At 51.5% G+C, this 22,685-nt stretch overlaps 3 protein-coding genes across 3 annotated transcripts; 1 reads left to right on the top strand and 2 right to left on the bottom strand.

Annotated features, from left to right (window-relative positions):
* Positions 1-1,142: 1,142 nt before the first annotated feature.
* On the bottom strand, positions 1,143-3,567 carry Apoa4 (apolipoprotein A4). Its single transcript, XM_004666414.2, has 3 exons — positions 3,441-3,567; positions 3,000-3,126; positions 1,143-2,293 (listed from the first exon to the last, which is right to left on the bottom strand). Exons 1-3 carry the CDS (start codon positions 3,487-3,489, stop codon positions 1,303-1,305), a joined length of 1,167 nt encoding a protein of 388 aa, XP_004666471.2. The 5' UTR covers positions 3,490-3,567; the 3' UTR covers positions 1,143-1,302.
* A 6,728-nt stretch (positions 3,568-10,295) lies between these two features.
* On the top strand, positions 10,296-12,941 carry Apoc3 (apolipoprotein C3). Its single transcript, XM_004666413.2, has 4 exons — positions 10,296-10,310; positions 10,846-10,913; positions 11,029-11,152; positions 12,660-12,941. Exons 2-4 carry the CDS (start codon positions 10,859-10,861, stop codon positions 12,778-12,780), a joined length of 300 nt encoding a protein of 99 aa, XP_004666470.1. The 5' UTR covers positions 10,296-10,310; positions 10,846-10,858; the 3' UTR covers positions 12,781-12,941.
* Positions 12,942-15,695: 2,754 nt separating this feature from the next.
* On the bottom strand, positions 15,696-17,618 carry Apoa1 (apolipoprotein A1). Its single transcript, XM_004666440.2, has 4 exons — positions 17,518-17,618; positions 17,255-17,316; positions 16,915-17,068; positions 15,696-16,315 (listed from the first exon to the last, which is right to left on the bottom strand). Exons 2-4 carry the CDS (start codon positions 17,295-17,297, stop codon positions 15,718-15,720), a joined length of 795 nt encoding a protein of 264 aa, XP_004666497.1. The 5' UTR covers positions 17,298-17,316; positions 17,518-17,618; the 3' UTR covers positions 15,696-15,717.
* Positions 17,619-22,685: the final 5,067 nt, after the last annotated feature.

The raw sequence follows: 22,685 nt of genomic DNA, 5'->3' as shown, positions 1-22,685 counted from the left end.
TTTCCATGCACCCTCTCCAGAACAGCAGTGCTAGTTCCTCCTATGGTCTCTCAATCTCTCTTTTCTTTTTGGGTTTTTCAAGGTAGGGTCTCACTCTAGCCCATGCTGACCTGGAATTCACTATATAGCCTCAGGGTGACCTCAAATTCACAGAAATCTTTCTACTTCTACCTGCTAAGTGCTAGGATTAAAGGTGTGCACCATCACATCCAGCCAGTCTCTCTTTTTTATTTTATTTATTTATTTGCAAGCAGAGAGAGAGAAAGAGAAAGAGAGACAGAGAGAGAGAGAGTGAGAGAGAGAGAGAGAGAATGGACATGCCAGGGCCTGTAGTTACTGCAAATGAACCCCAGATGCATGTGCCCCTTGTGCATCTGGCTTACATGGGTCCTGGAGAATTGAACCTGGGTCCTCTGGCTTTGCAGGCAAATGCCTTAACTGCTAAGCCATCTCTCCAGCCCCCAGTCTCTCTCTCTCTTTTTTAAATGTTTTATTTATTTGAGTGGGGGAAAGAGGCAGAGAGAAAGAGATAATGGGTGCGCCAGGGCCTCCAGCCACTGCAAACGAATGCCAGACACACATGCCCCATTGTGCATCTTGCTTACATGGGTCCTGGGGAATTGAACTGGGCTCCTTAGGCTTCACAGGCAAATGCCTTAACCACTAAGCAATTTCCCCTCCCAGTCTCTTTTGTAATGTGTCGGTGCATATGTGCGTGTGGCTGTGCATGCATGTATGCACATGTAGAGGCCAGAGGACAAACATAGGTGTCAGCTGCAGGAATGTCGTCCACCTCCTCCTTGAGACAGGGTCTGTCATTAGCCTGAAGTTCACCCATTAGGCTAGACCAGCTGGCCAGTGAGCCCCAGGGATCCTCCTATCTCTGCTTCCACATTACTGGGATTATGGGTGTTCACCATGCCCGGCAGTGAGTACTGAGGACCAAATTCAGGTCCTTGCATTTTCAAGACAAGTACTTTACCAGCTGAGCCATGTCTCCAGCTCCGCCTCCTATAGCCTCGTCTCCCTGCACTCAGCATCCTCCAGTCTCCTCCTGCCTGCTGAAGCTATGCTTTGCCAAACAGTGCTCTTCTCTCCACCTCAAGCCGGCCACAGGGATTCACATGGAAACCAGACAGGGCTAATTTCTCAGCAACTTTATTGGGTAGCCATAAGGGGCATCACTTTCCACCGGACATGTGTCCTCAAGCTCATACCAGAAGTGCTTAGTGACAGACCGGCAGACAGGTGGCAGGGCGGGGCAGGTGTCTGCCTTGGTGAGGCCAGGACACCAGGGACAGCTCAGCTCTGCTGAGGGCTGAGTAGGCCCGGCTCTTGGACCTGCTCTGGGAGCGGGAGGGCTAAGGGCTTCTCCCGGCTCTCCTCCTTCTTCTGCAGGGCGCTGAAGAAGGAGCTGACCTTGTCGCGCAGGTCTTTCTCCAGGAAGCTCAGGTGGTTTACCCTGTCCCCCGCATAGGGGCCCAGCTGCTGCCTGAACTGCTCCATCTGCTGTACCAAAGCTCTGTTGACCATCTCGCCATAGGACTCCACATTGAGCCTGAACTCTTCCACCTGCTGGTCCAGCTGGCTGCTCAGCTCTGCCAGCGACTGCTGCAGCCCCTCCGTGTTGCCCTGCAGCTTGCTGTGCACGTCCTTCACCAAAGGGTTCAGTTTCTGCCACAGCTGGTCAGCGTTGGCAGAGATCTTGGCCTGGAGCTCCTCGGCGTTCTTCTTCATCTGGAAGGCCAGGCCCTCCAGCTGGTGATTGAGCTTGTCTTGCGCTTCCTTTGCAAAGGGGGCCAGGTTGTGGCGCAGCTCCTCCACATTCTGGTCGATTTTAGCCTTGAGCTCGTTGGCACGGGGCACAAGGTTCCTTTTGAGCTCCTCGACGTTCCTGTCGATCTTGTCCTTGAACTCATTGACATAGGGCATCAGGGAAGCCTGCAGGTTGTCCACATTCTCCCGCACTGAGGTCTCCATACGCTGCATGTAGGGAGTCAGTTGGCGCCTCATTTCCTCTGTCTGTGTGTTGACCTGGGTGTGCAGCTCCTGAGCGTAGGGCTCCAGGTGCTGCTGCAGCTCCCGCACTTTGTCACCAATCATCTGGCTCACTTTGTTGGTGTGGGGCATCAGGCGGGCACGCAGGTCCTCCAGCTCCTTTTGAATCTCCCCCTTCAGCTTCTCTGAGTTCTTGGTCAGGTGTTCCTGCAGCTCTGTGGCAATGGGCACCAGCTGCTTCTGCAAGTCACTTGTGTATGTATTCACGTCCCCAAGTTTGTCCTGGAAGAGGGTGCTACAGAGGAAAGGCACAAGAGGGTCGCCATTACACTTGGCATGAAACACACTTGTATAACTCTCACCTTATATACACCTGCCTAGGGCAGCGTGTGTGTCAGCGGGTACTGAGACCACTCATCTTTTCCCTCATGGTCCACAGAGTGGGTCATGACCTGAGGGACTACTGTCACTTTACTTCTCTGGATCTCCTACTGAGTGTGAAGGTGCTTATCTATCCATCACATGACTTAAGCAGTTTGCTTTCCTTCTTTGTCTAGGAAGTGTAGGACTGGACTTTGACATATCTACCAGCCCCAGATCACATTGTGCAATAGAATATTCTCTACCTCTGCTGATGTCTTCTAAAGGTACAAGGGTGTGCTTTTCTTATCTGTGGTCAAAGGCTTTCCAAATGTCCCAACCTCCCTTCTTCTGATTTCATGGGCTCCTGAAAGCCCCAGTGACATTATTCTCCTGCCCTGTCTTCCATGAGCCTTAATTATTCCTCCCCTACCCCACTCCACATACACACTGTAGAACACAAAAGCTGCAAGACACTTTGAGGATCCTTGAGTACAACCTCCTTGTTTCCATGTGTCAGTCTAGGGCCAGAGGGGCCAGACCCCCCAGTAAGGTGGGGCAGGGCAGTGAGTATCCCAAGCACCGGTGTCCTGCCTCTAAGCTCAGCCTTGGCTTTCAAGCCCAGCCCTGCCCCTCCTTACTTCAGCTGCTGGGTGATGTCCGACTTCTGGAGTTGTTCCACAGCCTCCTTGGCATTGCTGCTCAGCTGGGTGAAGTAGTCCCACATCACAGTGGCTACCTGGTCTGCACTGACCTCAGCCCGGGCTCCTGGACAAAGACCAGAATCAAGTCATGAGGACCATCTCTCTCCCAACTCCTGTGCCTCAGCTCCGAGCTGCAGACTGGATGTTGGTAGGGTTTAGGGAGACCCAACACATTTTCCCCGTCTTGGCTTATCTAGGGAGCACTGATGCAAGCATGCTGCCCACAAGGGTCTGCTCTCCTGAGAGCTGTTAGGCAACTTGGCAAACTATAAACCCAGTTGGGGACAGGCAGCCACGCTGAGTTATCTTCTGGCTTTGGTGCTGCCTTCCCATGCTGTCCCAACTCCCTTCAGCAGCCTTGGAGTTCTGTCTACTCACCGGTGACAGCCACCAGGGCCAGGGTGAGCGCCACCACCTTCAGGAACATCCTGGGCTCCTCAGTAGGCAGGGGCACTGTTGGCCGGATCCTTCCTGCAGTCCGAGAGAACAGGACAGTTCGCCTGTGCTGCTGCTGAAACTGACTGCAGCTAGAGCCAGCCACGCATTTAAAGCCCCTCCAGCCTATCTTCCCCGCCTCCTTCCCAGGGTGACTCCACGTTGGAAGGTGACACATTCCCAGGAGGCCTCTTGGACTTTAGTGGCCTAGGACTATGTGGAAGCTGACGGCACCCTGGCACTCAGGCAGCAGAAGGTAGCAGCTATGCTGGTCTGAGCCGCACCTGAGCAGGAGGCTGAGATGGGGAGCCAGGAGCCTGAGAGAAATCAACCTGGGGGTGCTAATGGGACCCCTGGGCTGAGACCAAGACTCCAGAGGCCCTGTTGGTAGTTCTGGTTCCCTGGCAGGCTGGAGAGAATCAGGTTCAAATCTCTGTCTGCCCCTGTGAAGACAGCCTACACTACCTCAGCTGCCACCATCCCAACTCCATCTCAGAGCACCAGATGCAGATGTTGGACCCATGCAGGGCTGTAGTCCAGCCATGAGCTGAGATTTAGGTGTCTGTGACAATCTCTGGGCAGGGGAGGGTCAGGACCCAGGACTGAGGGGTTAATCATCGTGTGCATAAGTCCCACCCCTATTCATCTTGTTCTCATTATTGGAAGCCCTAAGCCTCAGTCTCGCCTCTGAACAGTGAGTTGTTTGTTACATTAAACAAAGAGATGCTTGTGAGCTAGGTGCAGGGGGCTAATTATTAATATTAATAATTATTAGCTATAATCATTAGTTATCATTAGTACTAATAATGGTGTCTTGATATGACACATCTGAGTGTGCAGAAAGGAAAGGGAGATGTTCTCTCATCCTAGGAGGCTCTCCAGGTGGGCTAGAGGCCGGGTGACGAGGAGGGCCCGCCTAACGCCCTAGTGGTGCCCCCCGATCCCAGCCACACACAGAAGCTCTGCAGACTGGCAGCCCTCTCTGGGGACATGCTGTGGGAGATCTGCTACTTGACTTTCTTTTTTAAAAAATTTTTATTTGTTTGAGAGCAACAGACAGAGAAAGAGGCAGAGAGAGAGAAAGGGCATGCCAGGGCCTCCAGCCACTGCAAACGAACTCCAGATGTGTGTGGCCCCTTGTGCATCTGGCTTACGTGGGCCGTGGGGACTCGAGCCTTGAACTGGGGTCCTTAGGCTTCACAGGCAAGTACTTAACCGCTAAGCCATCTCTCCAGTCCATGCTACTTGACTTTCTATGGCACATGCACATGCACAGTCGCAGAAGATGTCCACCAAGAAGGCGGCAGGTCATGGTCAGTTTGGGATCTCTGTGGATCACACCCTCAGGGTCTGTCACACCCTTAGGGTCTGTGTGATAATGACACCTGTCATATTTGCCCTGCTTGCTGCTGCCTGTGAGCCATGTGTAAAATTAAAATTAAAATTAAAATTATCAGAATATATCACAGTTGCAGATTTACAATGTTTTCATTTTCTTTTTCTCCTCTCTCTCTCTCTCTCTCTCTCTCAATCTTTTTCAAGGTAGGGTCTTGCTCTAGCCCAGGCTGACCTGGAATTCATTATGTAGTCTCAGGGTGGCCTTGAACTCAAGAAATCCTCCTACCTCTGTCTCCCAAGAGCTGGGATTAAAGGCATGTGGCGCCATGCCCAGCTACTACACACACACACACACACACACACACACACACACACACACACACACACACATATATATATATATATATATATATATATATATATATATATATGTATATATATATATATACATATATATACTCCAAAGTGGCTTGTTACCTTTGAAGCCAAAGACAACTAATGTTTGCCCTCCTTCGGCTGATCGTCACTGCCCTGTAGTGCTCCTGACATTCCCGTGCTTCTACTGGCCAGATGCTCACTCCTTCACTCTAGGTGCACCTGGAGCAGCTGATGACATCTCAGTACTTTTGAAATTCAGACTCTGCTGGAATCCTACAACTTGGCTTTGTGTTTGGGTGTCACCAATCTGTGCTATGTGGCTTTGGGTGAATCTCATAACTTCTCTGAGCCCCAGTTACAAGAATTCCATGAATGCAGACCAGCTGAAAGAAGCCATTCTGCATGCAGTTCAATGGGGGAGAGAGAAATAACCAGTGAAGATACTCAGCAGTGGACACAGCAAGCCTTATATTTGGCCAGTCAGGCCAAATGAGCCAACAGGTGCAATAATGGCATGTCTGTCATGGTGGAAACCAACTGCCCTCTAATTGGACTGGAGGCCTGCTCCATGGGAGGGAATACATCCCTGATACTGAAAATTGAAAACATGGGTAGTCATGAGCCCTAGGCATGTAATGTCTGCTGCTCTCTGGCTAAATGTATATGCTATGCTTATCAAACTGCCCAGTAAGCACTTCTATTAATGTTCATACCCTTATATTAACGCTACTCTCACTTTTGGTAGAGAATCTTCTCTTTTCAGATGGCAGTGACCTTGGGATGGCTCAGAAGGCATCATGGTGCTAGAAAGAAGTGACAGGAGTGCTTAGCACTGCAATATCTCTATCACACACGCCAAGGCTCAGGGTCCATTGTGGAAGAGGTGGCAGAAAGAATGTAAGAGCCAAAGGAAGGGTAGGACTCCTTACAACATGCTCTCCCAGACACAAAATGACCTGGATATCCATGACCTCACAGTGCCTGACACTACCTACACAAGACCATCATAATAGGAGGAAAAGATCATGACATCAACATAAAGGAGAGAGTGATTGAGATGGGGAGGGGATATGATGGAGAATGGAGTTTCAAAGGGGAAAGTGGGGGAAGGGAGGGCATTACCATGGTATATTTTTTATAATCATGGAAGTTGTTAATAAAAAAAATTGAGAAAAAAAAGAATTCAGTGAGATAATCTGGTGCACAGTAGGTGCTCATTGAATATTAGCCATGTTTGACTCCTGAAAGGCTCACTTCCCCCATGCAATTGACCCGTTGGTCCTCATCTTGCTTTGCCAAGTGAGGTACTATCCAGCCTGAGCTGGGGACAAAGGTCAGAGCTGATGGAGAATGAGTCACCTCAGCTATGGCTCAATCTCCTGGACTTGCAGTCTGAGTGCCAGGTGGCTCCTGCATGGGGACGGGTTCAGAGGTGCTGCTGTCTGGTCAGCTTGCCCGACTATACCCTTTGTGGGAGTGGCCTATGCCACCTGAGCTTGTTCAAGAGTGGCTTCCAGGAGGTATGTGGAGTCAACGATGTGTGTAAACAGCTGAGCTGCTTCCAGGGATAGCCCAACGTGACCCTGAGCTAGGGGACTGGTGCAGCAGACATGTGCCTGTGCACAGCACAAGTGTGTGTTCCCTTCTTCTGTGGGGAGGGCATGCTGCCTCCTGGTGTGGCCGGGTTGCAAAAGGCCATGAATGAGCATCTCGACTTCCCAGAGTCAGGGGGCATGCTTTGTACCCACCTATAAATGATTTCATAGGGGCGGGGGACCCCTGTGCACCCTGCTGGTGGGAAGAACAGACTGCCTTACAGCTAGTCTGGCAAGTTAAGGGGCATGAGGCACAAAGGGCAGGATGTACCTGGAAACCATATCCTTCTCACACATGTTCACATAGTGCTTAGGGCCCGGGAGGCTGATCGTTGAACAGCAACTACAGCCACCCCTTTGTCGGCCCACATAGGGACCCAAGCAGAGGTCAGCCTGGAGCTTCAGGCCCAGTTAGTGGCATGTCCCATGGACTCATATCCCCCATCGTGGCATCATGCCAACCTTCCTTCCAGGGCAGTGCTAAAGTGATCAGCTCCTCTTGCCCCGGGAAAGATCTGGGAGGGATGTTGGGAAGAGCCTTCATCATGGAGGGGTCTGGTGAAGAATTTCAGATGGGCACTGAATCATGGCACCCAGGACTTATGCACTCAACTCACTCTTGACCAAGTGACTAGGCAGAAGCCCAAAGCCGAGGACTATTCACAGTCCAAGCAGTCAAGACCCTTCTTTCCCCCACTCAGTAATGGCTTTTCTGAGGCCTAGATCTTCAGGCTAAGAGCAATGTCCTCTCCCAAAGAGGTCTTTGAGACCCAGGCTGGACACTTGGGACACACAGGCGCTTTGGAAGGGACCAGATCCCAGGGCCCAGGGCACCCTGCAGGCCAGCTGCACAGAACTCACATTTGGGTTCTCCATCCAGCTCAAAGCCAGGCTTCCCGGCCTGCACCTTCTGATTGCTTGTGACTCAGTGGCCCTTGCTATGCACAGGCCTTGACATGACAGGGTCCCAAGATGGAAAGGGACCTAGCCATCTCATTCTGGCTTGCCCATGCTCAAGAACCTGGCACTGTACCTCAGGCTGAGCCCTCACCACCACTATGCCCTTTGCCTTCAGGGCAAGAAACAGGCTGCAACAGAATAGGAAGGTAGGCAACCTTGTCCCTTCCCAGTGCTCAGTCCCCTCTGTCCCTTCTTATCCCCTTCCTACCACCTGTTCCAACCTCTGCCTGCCCATCACCCAAGGCTCTCAGAGTGAGCTGAGGCATGTGTGACTGCCTCGTCCTCAGAGTGTCATTTCTTCAGGCTGTTTGGGACCAGCTTGGGGCCTTGAAGACCCAGATATGGGCTCCCAGCCCCACCATTGCTAGGCAGGTGTGTTCCACGAGTCTCTATCCTGTTTTTACTCACAAAATGGAGTTAGCAGTGTCTAAGTCATAGGATTTGAACAACCTACATTTGAACAGAAAAAATGTCTATTTTGTTTTTTAATTTTTTAGTTTATTTGTACACATGTGCATATGTGCTTGTGTGCATGCGTATATCTGTGTATGGGCACATGTATGCCAACCAGGACTTCATGCCACTGCAAATGAATACCAGACCCTTTGCCACTTTTTGCAGTTTGTGTGGGTGACTTGGGAATTGAACCAGGGCTAGCAGGCTTTGCAAGAAAGCACCTTCTACTGAGCCATCTTTCCAGCTCCTGCTTTTTGGTTTGTTTTGAAATGAAGTAATTAATTAACTTGCAAGCAGGAAGAGACACGGATAGATAATGGGCAATGCAAATAAACTCCAGATGCATGTGCCACTTTGTGTATCTGTCTTTACATGGGTACTGAGGAATCAAACCCAGGTCATCAGGCTTTGCAGGTAAGTGCCTTTAACCACTGAGCCATAGCTCCATCCCTGCTTTTTGTATTTTGAGACAAATTTTCACTGTGTAGCCCAGACTGATCCCAACTCATAATCTCCCTGCCTAAGCCTCCTGAGTTCTGGGATCACAGGTATATATCACCATGCCCAGTTCAGAAAACAGTGTTAAGTTATAGGAATGACTCTGAAGTCAAAGCCATAGATAAGTCCTCAATATCATGTAGTGGGGCTACTTTCCCACACCCCCCAGAGGACACTGCCTGCCAAAAGCCCTATTTCTACACTTATGCTCCTTCCTGCTCTCTGGCTGGGCTTTCTGGGGAAGAATGAAGCATTTGGGGGAGGGAGGTTTGAGAGACGCTACATGGACTAGCTACTTGGTACACGTACTATCTTACTAACTTACCTTCACACTCTGGGCTATCAGTACCCTTTCCCATTGGCAGATGATAAACTGAGGCTCTGGAGCATTACAACTCTGATCACAGAACTTATGACTCAGTGCCCAAGGGGTCATTTAAACCTAGGATCTCTTGGCTCAAAGTCCTTGAATCCTGAAGACAATGTCCCCTGATGCTATCACCCTAGCTGTGGCTCTGAATGTTAGTTTAGGGCACATCTTAATCTATAGGAGCCAGAGGACTTTCCTGGGTAGTCACAGGCCCCCCACATGCTCTTCTGAACTCTCACCTCCCTTGTGACTGGCCACATCACACCTTGCTTCTTCCAGGTTCACAGGGCCAGGGGCTGAGTGAATGTGGGCTATCAGGCCAGCCATGAGCTCAACACCTGTCCAGGAGATGTTATGAATGGGTCCAGAGGGCAAGGTGAGGCCCATGAGAGGAGGGAGGGGTAAGGCCTTGGGCTCAGCATGATCTTGACCCTTCTCTCAGCACCCCCTGCCCTGGTTCATCCATGAAGACTGCTGCCAGCACACCTGTGGGAGAGAGGTGCTGGGAGCCTGACCTCAGCAGAGTCACCTCCCCGTGCAAGGGTCTGCCACTGCTTTTCTGTGCTTTCATCCCAGGTGCCCACATATCAATCCACTGAGGGACTCTCAAGTAGCTTCTTTAAAAAATATATTTATTTATTTATTTGAGGGACACAGAGAAAGGCAGATAGAAAGAGGAGGAGGAGAGAATGGGCATGCCAGACATATGTGCCACTTGTGCATCTGGCTTACATGGGTCCTGGAGAATTGAACCTGGGTCCTTTGGCTTTTCAGACAAGCTCCTTAACTGCTGAGCCATCTCTCTAGCCCCTCAAGTATCTTCTTGAAGAAGTTTGTCACCAGCTTCAGGGCTAGGAGTGGGGGATATAGGCCTAGAAGAGTTAAGTTTAGGAGAATGAGGTGGCCCCGAGGCTCAGGGCTTGCCCCCCAAGCCTTCCCTCTCTTCCCCAGCCTCTCCAGGTACAGCCAGCCTATGGGAAGAAATGGGTGTCCCTGGACTCACTCCAGTGACTAAGCCCGTGACTGCAGGAGCGGCAGGCAAGTGGCATGGGCAGTCCCTGAGGGGTTTCCCAACTCTCCTGGCAGCTGGCTGGAGGTTGACCTTTGTCCGGCTTGCTGGGCCCTCTGTACCTGCTGTCCTATCCTGAGGACAATATAAAACAGGTCAGAGCCCTCTCGCCTGCCTGCTCAGTTCATCCCTAGAAGCAGCTCCTCCAGGTAATGGTCCTGGGGAGGGAGATGGAGGGAGGAGGGACCCTGGGGACAGCTAGTGGAGGATACTGCCTGTACCCAGCCAGCCTGCCTGCAGAAGAGCTTGTCAGAGCCCAGAAGTCTCTGGGCTGCATGAGTGTCCTCCACCCCTGATTGTACCTGATACCGAGGAAGAGGTAGTGATAGAGCTGGGCCTGGAACTGGCCCAGTCTGTACACTGTCCATTGCTCTGCATGACCAGGGCTAAAAGAAGCCTGTGATACCCGAAAAGAGCTTTGGAGAGGGACAGAAACCAACTATCACTAAGCATGCTGCAGGCAGTGAATCGACCAATGCCCAATGTCCTATTTCCAATTTTACAAGGGTTTCTGCTGCAGTCCCCCTGCCATCCCTCCATGGGTCCTTATTCTCTGTCTGAGAGGTCATATTATCAGGGGAAAGGCTCAGGCTTCATTTACCTCAGAGATCACACCATTCCCTGGGGAGGGGTCCAGACACTGGGGGGACCACAGGATGCCCCTCACATGATTTTTCCCTGCAGGAACAGAGGTGTCATGCAGCCCAGGGTGCTCCTTGTTGTGGCCTTCCTGACACTCCTGGCTTCTGCCCGTAAGTACTTGTGTGTGTGGTGGGGGGAGGGGGGGATAGGGCTGAGGTCTCTGTAGGAGTGGCCTGGGGACCTGACCTGATGGGCTGGTCCCGCTCAACTTTGCTCTTCCTGCAGGAGCTGATGTAACAGGAAGACCCTTGTTGCTGGGCTCCATGCAGGGCTATATGGAGCAGGCTGCTAGGACCGTCCAGGACGCACTGACTAGTGTACAGAAGTCTGACATGGCCCAGCAGGCCAAGTATGCACACCAGGTCTTTTCTTGTCACCCCCTCCCATAGCTCCCTTCAGCCCCTTCCCTAATGAGTGTTCTGGTGCCAAGACCATGGCTTCCTCCACCTACACAAGGACTGGGCTTCTCTGTGCCTCCTGGTCCCTCACAAGACCTTTGCTGGGTGCTGTGGGCTACATGGACGATGTGGGATGGATTGCCTCCTCCTCTCCCCAGAGCAGCCCTGAGGAAGCATTTAGCCTTCACTTCAAGTTTTTCTTTCTTTTCTTTTCATTAAAAAAAAAATATATATATATCTGTGTGTGTGAGAGAGAGAGAGAGAATGAGAGGGTATGGGTGCACTGGGACCTCTTGGTGCTGCAAACAAATGTGGGTACTAGGGAATTAAACCCCAGCTGGAAGGCTTTACAAGCAAGTGCTTTTAACTGCTGAACCATCTCCCTAGCCCTCTTTACTTTTCATTCCTTCCTCTCTCTTTCTTCCTTCCCTCCTTTCCTTCCTTCCTTTCTTTCTTCCTCTCTCCCTCCCTTCTTCTCTGTCTCTTGGTCTTTCTTTCTTTTTTCTTTTTCTTTTTGGTTTTTCAAGGTCGGGTCTCACTGTAGCCCAGGCTGTCCTGGAATTCACTATGGAGTCTCAGGGTGCCCCAAACTCTCAGCGATCCTCCTACCTCTGCCTCCCAAGTGCTGGGATTAAAGGCATGAGCCACCATGCCTGGCTTTTTTTTTTTCCTTTCTTTTGAGACAGGTTTTCATATAGTCCAGGCTGGCGTTCAATTTGTCATGTAGCCAAGGATGACTTTGAACTCCTGCCCCTCCTACCTCTACCTCCCAAGTGCTGAGATTCTAGGCATGAACCACCATGCTCCATTTCCAGTGTTATTCTCTGAGCATGGGGTCACAGTCTTGCTTTGGCCCTTGTATCCTAATTTCAGCCCAGGGTGCAGGGAGCTTGGCCCTGTTCCAAGGACTGGGGCCAATCGGAGTAGGTATCTGCCCACCATGAGTCTTCAGCAATGCCCCATCATGTGTACCTATGTAGCAAAGATATTGACAAACATTATTTGCCCCCAGGAAGGTGAGGTGACCTGGCCCAGATAACATAGCTCACCAATCTGCCAGTGAGTTTTTTTTTCCGAATAAAAATCTATCCTGGGGTTGGGGAGATGCTTAGTGGTTAGAGGTGCATGCTTGCAAGTCTGCCTCCCTCTGCCCCACCCACTTAGAGCTACAAGTGACTTCACACAGCTCCCTACCCCTCACTTTGGCACTCCAGGCCTGAGGGGCGCTGCAGGATAGCCATGGAAGGCTGAGCCATCCTAGAGGAACATGGAATCCCTTGGGCTGGTCCTTTAGCACTTTCTCAATCTCTTCTGCCCAGGATGGTAACTGCAGGTGGCTTCTGGTATCACTGGATGAAGTTGAGCCCGTAAATCGGAGAGACACTGGGGAATGGGTGGGGACATGGGTCTGGCTGCCTACAGAGGAGTGACACTGCCTCTTGTTGATTTAACATGCAGAGGCTGGATGGACGGCCGCTTTGACTCCCTGATGGACTACTGGAGCTCATTGACAGGCAAGCTCTCTGGGCTCTGGGATTCCAGGCCTGAGGTACAACCAACTCCAGACCCCATGGCTTGAGACTTCCATGCTACAAGTGTGACTATCCATCAATCCCACCAGCCCCTGGGTTCTGTAGCCTACAGAAGGCTGCTTGACAGTGACACTGTTCTCTGTTCTCATGCCTCCCACCCCACCGAGACCTGTCCCAAACATTCTGCCTTACCTCAAATAAAGCTGGATGAGACGCTGCCATAAGTGGGGTGTCCTGTGTGCTATGGTGTTTGGGTATGGGGGTGAGCCAGTCTTATTGAGTAAGCAAGCCTGGGACCCATTTCTTCCTCTGTAGACAAGACTAGCTCCGCATACCTGCCTGCCTTGATGGATTTGTTTGGAACATCAAACTGGGTAACAGACTCCACATTTTGTGGTAAACAACCAGGTGCAGGGCAATGTGATGTGCATTCTCTGTGCCAGGCTGGTACTTTTAGAGCATCTTCAGAATTGAGATTACACGTGCTCACCAAAGCAGGGCAGCAGTCTTACATGACCCAGGCTGCCTGGCAGGTGAGGTGCTGGTTGGAATGTCTTGGCCCCACCACTTCCTATTTGCCTTGGTTTCTTATGTGTAAATGGTGACGATAACATCCCATCCACTGCAAGCTTGTGGACATGAAATGCAAGTGTCTAATGGCAGTTGGCATGGCATTGCCTTATATGCCCAAGGTGTCTGGTACCTGGTTGTTACTGTCATAACTCCTTAATGCCAAGACTGGAATGGGGGTCTATGTCTTCAGAATCCCAACATGGCTGTCCTTTGCTCCTCCACCTCCCCAAAACATTCATGCCAGAGAGTTCCAGGATCACAGAACAAGCCTCCCACTCTGCAGATGAAAAGATTGAGGTTTGGAGAGGCGAAAGCACTTGCCTCATGTGACAGTCAGCACACGGCAGGGCTAAACCTCAAACACAGGTCAGCTGTCCAGAGTCTGTTCAGTTGGCATGGGTAAAAGCCTTTGTACTTCCTAGGTGTTGAGGTACTTTCCAAGAGCTTGGCGGCATTGGTGCACCCAGCCTTATTTGAACTGAGTTCTCATTTGAAATCTACTAAAGTTTCTCTTCCTGCCCACTCAGGGGTCTCAGAATCCACTCCTGGAAAATGTACCCACTCAAATCTGGCTTGACACCTGCTGTGCCTCTAGATGATTGGAAACTAAAGAGTCCACCCCTTCATCCAAGGGGTCATGAAGATACACTAGGGATGGAGAAGGGCCCTTGGGAGAAGAGAAGGACATTCCAGACATACAAAGGCACCTGCATGCATAAGGGAACATACCAACATGAGTATGAAGAAGGGCTGGCCAGAAGTAGGGATGTCTGTGTGAGAATGTTCATGCATGTGGGCACATGCACATGAATTTAAGGGCCAGGCCACACAATGTTTTTGTTTTATTTTATTTGTTAGAAAGAGAGAAGCAGATGGGGAGAGAGACAGAGAGAGGAAGAGAATAGGTGCCTTTAGACACTGCAAATGAACTCCACACACCTTGTGCATCTGGCTTATGTGAGTACTAGGGAATTGAACCTGGATCCTTAGATTTGCAGGCAAGCGCCTTAACTACTAAGCCATCTTTCCAGCCATGTTTTTGTTATTGTTGTTGTTTTTATTTTTGTTTTTTTGAGGTAGGGTTTCAGTCTAGCTCAGGCTGACCTGGAATTCACTATGTAGTCTCAGGGTGGCCTCAAACTCACGGAGATCCTCCTACCTCTGCCTCCTGATTGCTGGGATTAAAGGCAGGCGCCACCATGCCCAGTCAGCCCTGTTTTGTTTTTTGTTTTTTAACCAATTATGGTTGCCCAAGGTCTAAAATGAACAACCCAGGCTGGGGATGTAGCTCAACTGGTAGAGTGCTTACCTAACATGCACACAGCCCTGGGTTTACTCTCCGGCGCCTCATAAGCTGGGTGTGGTGGGACACACCTGAAATCGCAACATTTAGGAGGCAGACATTCAAGGTCATCCTTGGCTACACAGTGAGTTTGAGGCCAGCCTGGGATACTTGAGACTTTGTCTCTAAATAAATAAATAAACAGCCTGTTCCATCCTGCCTGCGGGCTTCACACTTCATGCAGTGACGTCACACCTCTCAGCCCCATCTGCACCGTGGCAATAGAGATCTAATGGTAATCTACTCAGGATATGGGGAACGCTGCGGTGACATGTTGGCTGTGAAGATGACTGGGAAACTAAAACTGCTGACTAGCCGCATGAGGTGTTTCTGACTTAAGCAGAGCTGGCAGAAAGAAGGGTGGCAGCAGTGAAGGCGCACAAGTGGAACAGATGCCTTCCCCGGCTGTGCCTGCTTCTGGGTAGGGAGACTAATGAGGGAGGAGGATGGCCCTGGGGAAAAAGATGAGGGAAGTGTTTACTTGACAGGTTTTGAATGAAGTAGGAAAGGCCAAGCTCCAGGCCCAGCCCTTCAGATCTCAGTAGCTTCTTGAGGGCTCGTAGCATCCAGCTCTGGGAGCTGGACGAGGCCTCTGCCTGCCTAAGTGGATAGCTGCCTAGGCAGAGATCCCACCTTCCCAACACCTCTAGGGCAGGCTCCTCTTCTACCAGCCCTGCTCCCTGCAGCAGGGTCACAGCACTTCACGGCTTAAGTCTCTGCAAGGTGATTGGCAGTGGCTTGCTGGCACTTTGCCTGACCTTCTATTACCTCCTTTCCCTCTGGGCCTTGTTAGAACAGGGACTCCAAATGCAGTCCCCGACCCAGGCACCCAGCTACACTTCCAACGCGGAGAAAGGCCCAGGGCTGCGCTTGGAGATGCCCAGCTCTTAATGGAAGTCCTTCCTGCGGTACCAAATGTTCCCACTCAGGCGACCCTGGAGGTCCCCTCCGGTGGCCAACTTCCACCTTCGCCCCACCCCGCCCGGTTCAAAGAAAGAAGCTGCGTCCCACTTTGGAAATGTTTATTCTAAGAAAGGCGGTGGTGGGGAGGGGCGGCGGGGGGCACGCTTCACTGGGCGTTCAGCTTCTTGGAGGCCTCGTCGATGGCGGCCAGGACGGTGGTCTTCAGGTTCTCCAGCACGGGCATCAGGCCCTGGCGCAGGTCCTCCAGAGCGGGCTTGGCCTTCTCGCTGAGGGTCTTCAGGTGCTCGCTGGCCTTGGCGTGGTACACGGCCAGGCTGGGGCTGTCCCGGATGGCGGCCAGGCGCGTGGCCAGGCGCTCGCGCATCTGGTCGCTGTAGGGAGCCAGCTGCGTGCGCAGCGCGTCCACGTGCACGCGCGCGCGGTCGCGGAGGTCCTCGCCCAGCGGGGTCAGCTTCTCGTGCAGCTCCTGCAGCTTCTGGCGCGCGCCCTCGCGCAGCTCGGCGCCCAGCGGCCCCACCTTCTCGCGGTAGCGCTCCACCTCCTCCTGCCACTTCTTCTGAAAGTCGTCCAGGTAGGGCTGCACCTTCACCTTCACCTCCTCCAAATCCTTGTTCATCTCCTGCCTCAGCCACTCGGTGTCTTTCTCCAGGTTAGCCCAGAACTCATGGGTCACCGGGCCCAGCTGTTCACGCAGGCGGCCAACAGTGTTGCTCAAGGTGTCCCAGTTGTCCAGGAGATGAAGGCTAGACAGGGAGAGAGGGGGAGCTGAGGGGTTGGCCAGCCGGGCACCCTGGCGTGTCCAGATCTGCAGGCCCAGGGTACTTGGGGTCAGGCCTGTGTGTCATCTGTCCCTGCGAGCAGTAGCTGTGGGGTCTCTTTTCCCGAAACACTTTCGTATCCTACACCCATCGTGCCCCTCCACCTGCCCACCGCCACATGTTGTCCAGATGGACTGAGACCTAGGGGAGATGGCAGGAGACTGAGCTGGGGTCGGTGCTGTGGTGACAAAGGGCCAATCTTCTCACTCACTCAGCCCTGGGAATTAGGAAGGTGAAGGGGCTTGTTGCACTAGCAGGCAAAATGCACAAAATGCAGTGCTCTGCTGACCCACTGGCACACTGGTCCTTCCCTCCTCAATGGGGCTACAACCCTGTCTGACTCTCCCATCCCTATTTCTGCCTCAGAACCTGCCACGGAGCCCAGCTGGTCTCATAGCAAGTGAAGATTCAGCCAGCCTGGCCGCAGCATCTCCCCACAGACTCTCTGTCCCCAGGGACCGGCAGTCCTTCCGACCTCCACCCCCCTCCCCAACCCCGCAGAAGGTCCCAAGCTGGATTCTTACTTTAGCTGTTTGCCCAAGGCGGAACTTTCAAACTGAGACACATAATCCCTGCCGCTGTCTTTGACTGCATCCACATAAACGGTGGCGAAATCCTTCACGCGATCCCATGGGGACTGGGGGTCATCTTGCTGCCAGAAATGCCGAGCCTGGCTCCCTGAGGATGGAAGGCAGTCCCAGGTCAGGCCAGCTCCAGGCTGGGCTCTGAGTGGAACTGCCAGGCTTGGATGGGGAAGGAGGTTTAGTGAGAAAATTCTGCTCCACGTGTCCAGGACCGTGGGCCTCTGGGGCTTAGGGAGAAGCCCATGTCTGACAGTTGGCTACCTAGGATGGGGACACCTACCTGTCAGGAAGAGCACAGCCAGGGCCAGCACCACAGCTTTCATCCTGTAGGGCACAGGTGACCTAGAGAAGAGAGGCCTGGATGAAATAGGGCTGTGGCATGCATTAACCCATGACCCCTCTCCCCCATTCCAGCCAGGGGAGAAATAGGACCCAGAGTGGAAGAAGGACCTGGGCATCCAGAGTACTGGCCTGGGCACAGCAGAGCATCATTCAGTGCTAGGGAACTGAAGAAGCCTAGGGCAGGCAGGTAGCAGCACTTACCTCCCAGGAATTCGCTTGCAGTCTCCGACTCCCCAGGCTCCTCTTCCCTGGCTTATTTATGTTTGAAGGTAGGGCTGGGCTGGAAGGCTGCTGATAAGCCCAGCCCTGACCCTGTCACTGCCACTGGTCCTGACTATGTGGAACTTAGAGGTCAAGGATCAGCTGTCCCTGGGGCTGGGCAAATAGAGTGGGCAAACAGGAAGCTGCGGGGGCTGCAGGGCAGGGATCAAGGGTTCAAGTGGGGGCAGGAGGGGAGTGGATGAAAGCTCGTGGGTCCCCTGGGTTGAGGCAGTTGCATCCATCCCCTTCCCCTGTCTCTTGAGAGTATGCCTATGCCATTGTCCTCTGTGCCTGGAACAGGGAGAGGGAGGAGAGACCTGTTGATTCCTGCATTCAGATGTCCTCCTTCATCTTCTGGAATTCCAGGAGTTGAGCCTCTCACCTCCAGCCCTGCCCCTCCCTGTCTCCTTTTCAGTCTCTCAAGATGCACACAGCTCTCTCCAGCTTCCATAGGCCTCCCTCGTCCTAAATCCAAGGGCAGCTGTGGCTCCATGAAGTTGTCTGGGGAGAACGCGAAGGGGACCGGGGTACTGGGTGGAGTGTAGGCAGGCTCATCTGACTCTCAGAAGGCATGCCAGAGGTAGACAGGAATTGTGAACTTTTTTCCTCCTTCTGTCCCTCTCCCCTCCCTTTCTTTCTTTCCTTCCTTCCCTCTCCAGAGACAGTCTCACTGTGTAACCCAGGCTTGCATCAAACTTAGATCCTCCTGCCTCAGCCTCTCAAGTATGTAGGTATGCTCCACTCCACCAAGTCTGGCTTAAAGACCGTGTATGTATGCATGTGCATGTGTGTGCATATTGTTGGGGATGTAACCCAAGGCCTTTCATACTAGGCAAGCACCCTACAGTCCTTAGTTTCCAACTATTTGTCATGTGTATACCCTTGCCTCCTCTCCAGTGACACCCTTGCCATGTAACATGGCATGTTGACACAGCATGATGAGAAGCTAGGTCCAGTCCTCAGTGTGGGGGATGGGGAAGCTGGGCATGGTGGTATACATCTGTAATCCCAACATTTGGGAGGCTGAGTGAGGCAGGAGGATCACTGAAAGTTTGAGTGCAGCCTGTGATACAAAGCAAGATGATGTCTCAAAAAGAAAAAGAGAGAGAGAGAGAGAGAAACCAAAAAACCATTGCTAGCGATGTAGCTTAGTTGGTAGACTTTTTGCCTAACTTACACAATGCCCTGGGTTTGTTCCCAAGCACCAAATAAATATGGTGGCACACATCTGTATTAATCCTAGCACTAAGGGGGTGAAGGAAGGAGGATGAGAAGTTCAAAGTTATCCTCAGCTATAGCAAGTTCAAGCCCAGTCTGTGCTACATAGGACCGTGTCTCACCAATACAAACAAGCAAACAAACAAAAAAAAAAAAAAAATCAAACCCCAGGCTGGAGAGATGGCGTAGTGGTTAAGGACCTAGGTTCAATTCCCTAGTACCCAGGTGAGCCAGATGCACACGGTGGCACATGTACCTGGAGTTCACTTGCAGCTCTGCCTCACCCATTCTGTCTCTCTTTCTCTGCCTCTCAAATAAACACATAAAATATTTTAAAAAATCAAAGCTCTCTCCTCACAAAAGAATGGTGAATATGTTGGGACCCATGTTGATGTCTTTATAAATGGAAATAGCTGTGTGCGGGCTGGTATTTGTCAGGTTTCTTCTGAGAAGCCCAGGCTCTTCCACCCAGGTCACCAACCCTGTCTTGAAACTTCAAAGATGTTTGAGCTGGGTTGGGGAGATGGCTCAGCAGTTAAAGTACATGCTTGCAAAGCTTAAAGACCTAGGTTCAATTCTCCAGTATCCACATAAAGCCAGATGCACAAAGTGGCCCAAGCATCATTTGGAGTTTGTTTGTAGCGGCTGGAGGCCCGGGTGTGCCCATTCTCTCTGTGTGTCTGTCTCTGTCTCTGTCTCTCTCTCTGTCTCTCTCTCTCTCTCTGTGTGTGTGTGTGTGTGTGTTTGTGTGTATACTTTTTTTAAATGTCTGAGCTAAGAGAAACTTTTGTTTGACACCACCTATTATTTGGGTCTCTGCCACCTGCCAGATTCCAGATGAGGAACTGAAGATAGCAGAAAGAATTTTCTCAACATCGCTCATTTCTCACAGCCTGAGAGGCAGGGCTGGACCTCAAGTGCTTCTCTTTGTACTTGGGACCCAGGGCAGGAATGTGTTCTGTACTATTTCCTCAGGAAACTCCCCAACTCTCTAGAAGCCAGCCCAGTGGCTCTGTCTGTCAGATCTGGGAGTGGCTGAGCTCCAGGCCATTCTCATCCCAGAAGGCTTTGGAACCAGAGAACCTTGGTTTGAACCTCAGCTCTGCCCCTTATTCAACAGATAACCCTGGGCTAGTTACATAAGCACCCCACCCCTGAGTTTATCTGCTGGGTGAAGATAATGATAGAACATGCCATCCCTTAGTTTTGCTAGGGGTCATTGAGAGGCAGAATGATGGGTCTTCAAAGATGTACGTGTACTTCCTAATGCCTGGAACCTATGCCTGTTACCTCACCTTCCAAATGTGGTTAGGTATTAGCCTGAACTATTCAAGGGAGGCCATAATCACAAGGGTTCTTCAATGTGCAGGAGGAGGAGGTAGGAAGAGCTAGGCTCAGAGGGTGATGTGAGGCTATGAGAGGGCCACAACAATACGAGAGGTCCAGCCAAGGGCTGTCACTGTCCATCCCAGGATGCGAGAAGAAGCAAGGAACAGATTTCTCAGAGTCTTCATGGAGAACACAGTCCTGCTGATGCCATGGTTTTAGTCTAGTGTGACTCCCTTTGAGCAGCTGACCTCTAGAACTGTCATATATTTGTGTTGCTTTAAGCATGAATTTGAATGTGTATGCAAAACTGTTAGAAGGGTAATGAGCGCTTAGTAAACAATATGTGTGTTCCAGAATCCCAGTTCCTGGTTCTTTGCCCTCGCTACCATAAACACACATGCATTACCAGACCACAGCTCATGACCCCAGCTCTTGGCAGCAGAAGTGGAACAAGACAGGTGCCTCAATTGTAGAGATGTGGAGCATCGTTTCTAGGACAGAACCAGACCTAGAAGTCTACAGCATGCCAAGTGAAATGACCTGCCAGTGGCCACAGCTGTCTGTGGCTAAGAGGGAAGGAAGCTGGCTCCTGCAGGAGTAGCTCACTGGATATCAGGCCAAGAGAAGTTCCTTTCTTCTGGGGAGTAGGTGGAGCTTTCTTAGCCAACACGGGGAGGGGCGGGGAGGCGACTGAGTAGCTTACCAGTTTTACCTTTCTCTTTGGTTTATTATTAAAGTTCTTGTGGCTAGCAATACTCAACAGTTGCACTTTCATAGTTAACTTATGTCCTCTTTTTAAAAATTTTTATTTATTTATTTGAGAGAGAGAAATACACAGGGGGGAGAGAGAGAGATAGAGAGAGAGAGAGAGGGAATGGGAATGCCAGGGCCTCCAGCTTCTGCAGACAGACTTCAGATACATGCGCCCCCTTGTGCATCTGGCTTTTGTGGGTCCTAGGGAATCAAACCTGGGTCCTTTGGCTTTGTAGGCAAGCATCCTAACTGCTAAGCCATCTCTCCAGGCCATGTCCTTTTGTTTTGCCTGTCACAGAACTGCAGCTCAGAGCTGAGAGGGCTTCTCTCACCGTCTAGCTGTTAGAATGAGTGCTGGCAGGCTGGGACTCTGGTTTGGCTTCCCGTTCTTCAGTGGGGGCCTATTGGCTTCTGACTCCCTTGTACCCTGTTCAGGACATTCCTGGCTCAGGGATTCCAAGGTGTCAGAGTAAGGGTTGCCTGTGAGACTGAGCAGGAAATTTCCTTTTATTTTTTTCTTTTGAAATAGGTTACTATAGCCCAGGCTGGCCTCAAATTCATAGCAATCTTCCTGCCTCACCCTACTGTGCTGGGATGACAGATGTGATCCCCTATGTTATACTAGTGTTTACATTACAACACATTTGGCTTAAACTAATCTATACACCTTTTTGGTAACCTGGACGCAAAGTCTCTCTGGATAGAAGCTGTGGAAAAACTAACAATAAATTGGACTCATCACAGATTCAGGCTGGGGTCCTGTCACTATAAGAGGTGCCCACAGGTTAGAGTATTGAGAGGAGACAGGGCATATCATTGGATGCCCTAGCCATTATCACTACCTCATCTTGAGAGCTTCCAAAGTGACTTTCTGAATTGGGTCGCCACATCCCTGACATACACAGGCGTGCCAGCAGGTGCCACATAGCAGAGGTTGCTCAGAACTTCTGTCCCAACATGCTGGCCAGTCAGCCTGGGGAGGACTCTGTCCCATGTGGGGCCTGGCATCTAACAGACACATCAAATATTTGCTGGATGAATGACACTGGCACACTGAAAGTGCCCCAGACTAGACGAGGGGCACAAGAAGGAGCATGCCTCCAGCCTCATGCCAGCCCCTGCTGAGAATGCTCACCTGAGAACATAGTGCAGACGGGGAAGGGGGCTGGCACAAGGCCCTCATTGTTTCCTTTGACAATTCGGTTGCAACTCTTGCAGCAGAGCTCCTAGGGCAGGGAAGGCACTGTTAACAGCTCTGCATGAGTCTATTGCCTTTGCAGTTGGAGTGGGTGGGGCCTGGCACTGCACAAATTCAGAGGGTGGAGAAGACCCCATCAGTGTGGGTCCTGTTCCCCATATCCCAGAGGTGAGCAGGTCTAGATACAGGTGAACATTGTCCTGCTTCCTCTGGATGCCCGCTTTATCTCTAGCTAAGGGCACCTGGTGATTTGAGGAGCAGCAGCAATGGCAAAAGCTATAGCTTAGCTGTTGGGAGTTCTCTGGACCCCCTGCTTCTGGGCTTCAGACTCAGCTGGCTTCACTTGGGAGGTGTGCACCTGGGACTTCCTGAGACTGCTCTGAGTGGTGACCTTGCAGTCTCAGAGGCTTTCCTAAGTGTCCCCTCTCACATACGACTTCAGCTCTCGTAGCCATGTCTGGGGTCTCACGGACAAGTCTGCTCTGCCCTTTGGAGTCCAGGAGTGGACAAAGGAAAGCCATAGGAAGCCCTTTTCTGCTCTATATGCCTTTTTATACATGTCACCAGGCTGGAACTAGCCATAACGGTGCAAGCCAGAGCCAAGTGAAGG

The sequence above is a fragment of the Jaculus jaculus genome, chromosome 3, assembly GCF_020740685.1.
Source record: "Jaculus jaculus isolate mJacJac1 chromosome 3, mJacJac1.mat.Y.cur, whole genome shotgun sequence".
In the NCBI taxonomy this organism is placed as follows: Eukaryota; Metazoa; Chordata; class Mammalia; order Rodentia; family Dipodidae; genus Jaculus; species Jaculus jaculus.
The sequence above is the reverse complement of the archived record's forward strand: the minus strand, read 5'-3'. Positions and strand labels throughout refer to the sequence as shown.

Bases quoted from the DNA above. Each gene is read 5' to 3' on its own strand.
- Apoa4 (XM_004666414.2), bottom strand. From the start codon at position 3,489: ATGTTCCTGAAGGTGGTGGCGCTCACCCTGGCCCTGGTGGCTGTCACC. The intron at 3,127-3,440 runs GTGAGTAGACAG...GTCTTTGTCCAG, and splicing joins GGCCCTGGTGGCTGTCACCG to GAGCCCGGGCTGAGGTCAGT. The intron at 2,294-2,999 runs GTAAGGAGGGGC...TTTCCTCTGTAG, and splicing joins GACATCACCCAGCAGCTGAA to CACCCTCTTCCAGGACAAAC.
- Apoa1 (XM_004666440.2), bottom strand. From the start codon at position 17,297: ATGAAAGCTGTGGTGCTGGCCCTGGCTGTGCTCTTCCTGACAG. The intron at 17,069-17,254 runs GTAGGTGTCCCC...TTCCATCCTCAG, and splicing joins GGCTGTGCTCTTCCTGACAG to GGAGCCAGGCTCGGCATTTC. The intron at 16,316-16,914 runs GTAAGAATCCAG...CTCCCTGTCTAG, and splicing joins GCCTTGGGCAAACAGCTAAA to CCTTCATCTCCTGGACAACT.
- Apoc3 (XM_004666413.2), top strand. From the start codon at position 10,859: ATGCAGCCCAGGGTGCTCCTTGTTGTGGCCTTCCTGACACTCCTGGCT. The intron at 10,914-11,028 runs GTAAGTACTTGT...CTCTTCCTGCAG, and splicing joins GACACTCCTGGCTTCTGCCC to GAGCTGATGTAACAGGAAGA. The intron at 11,153-12,659 runs GTATGCACACCA...TTTAACATGCAG, and splicing joins GACATGGCCCAGCAGGCCAA to AGGCTGGATGGACGGCCGCT.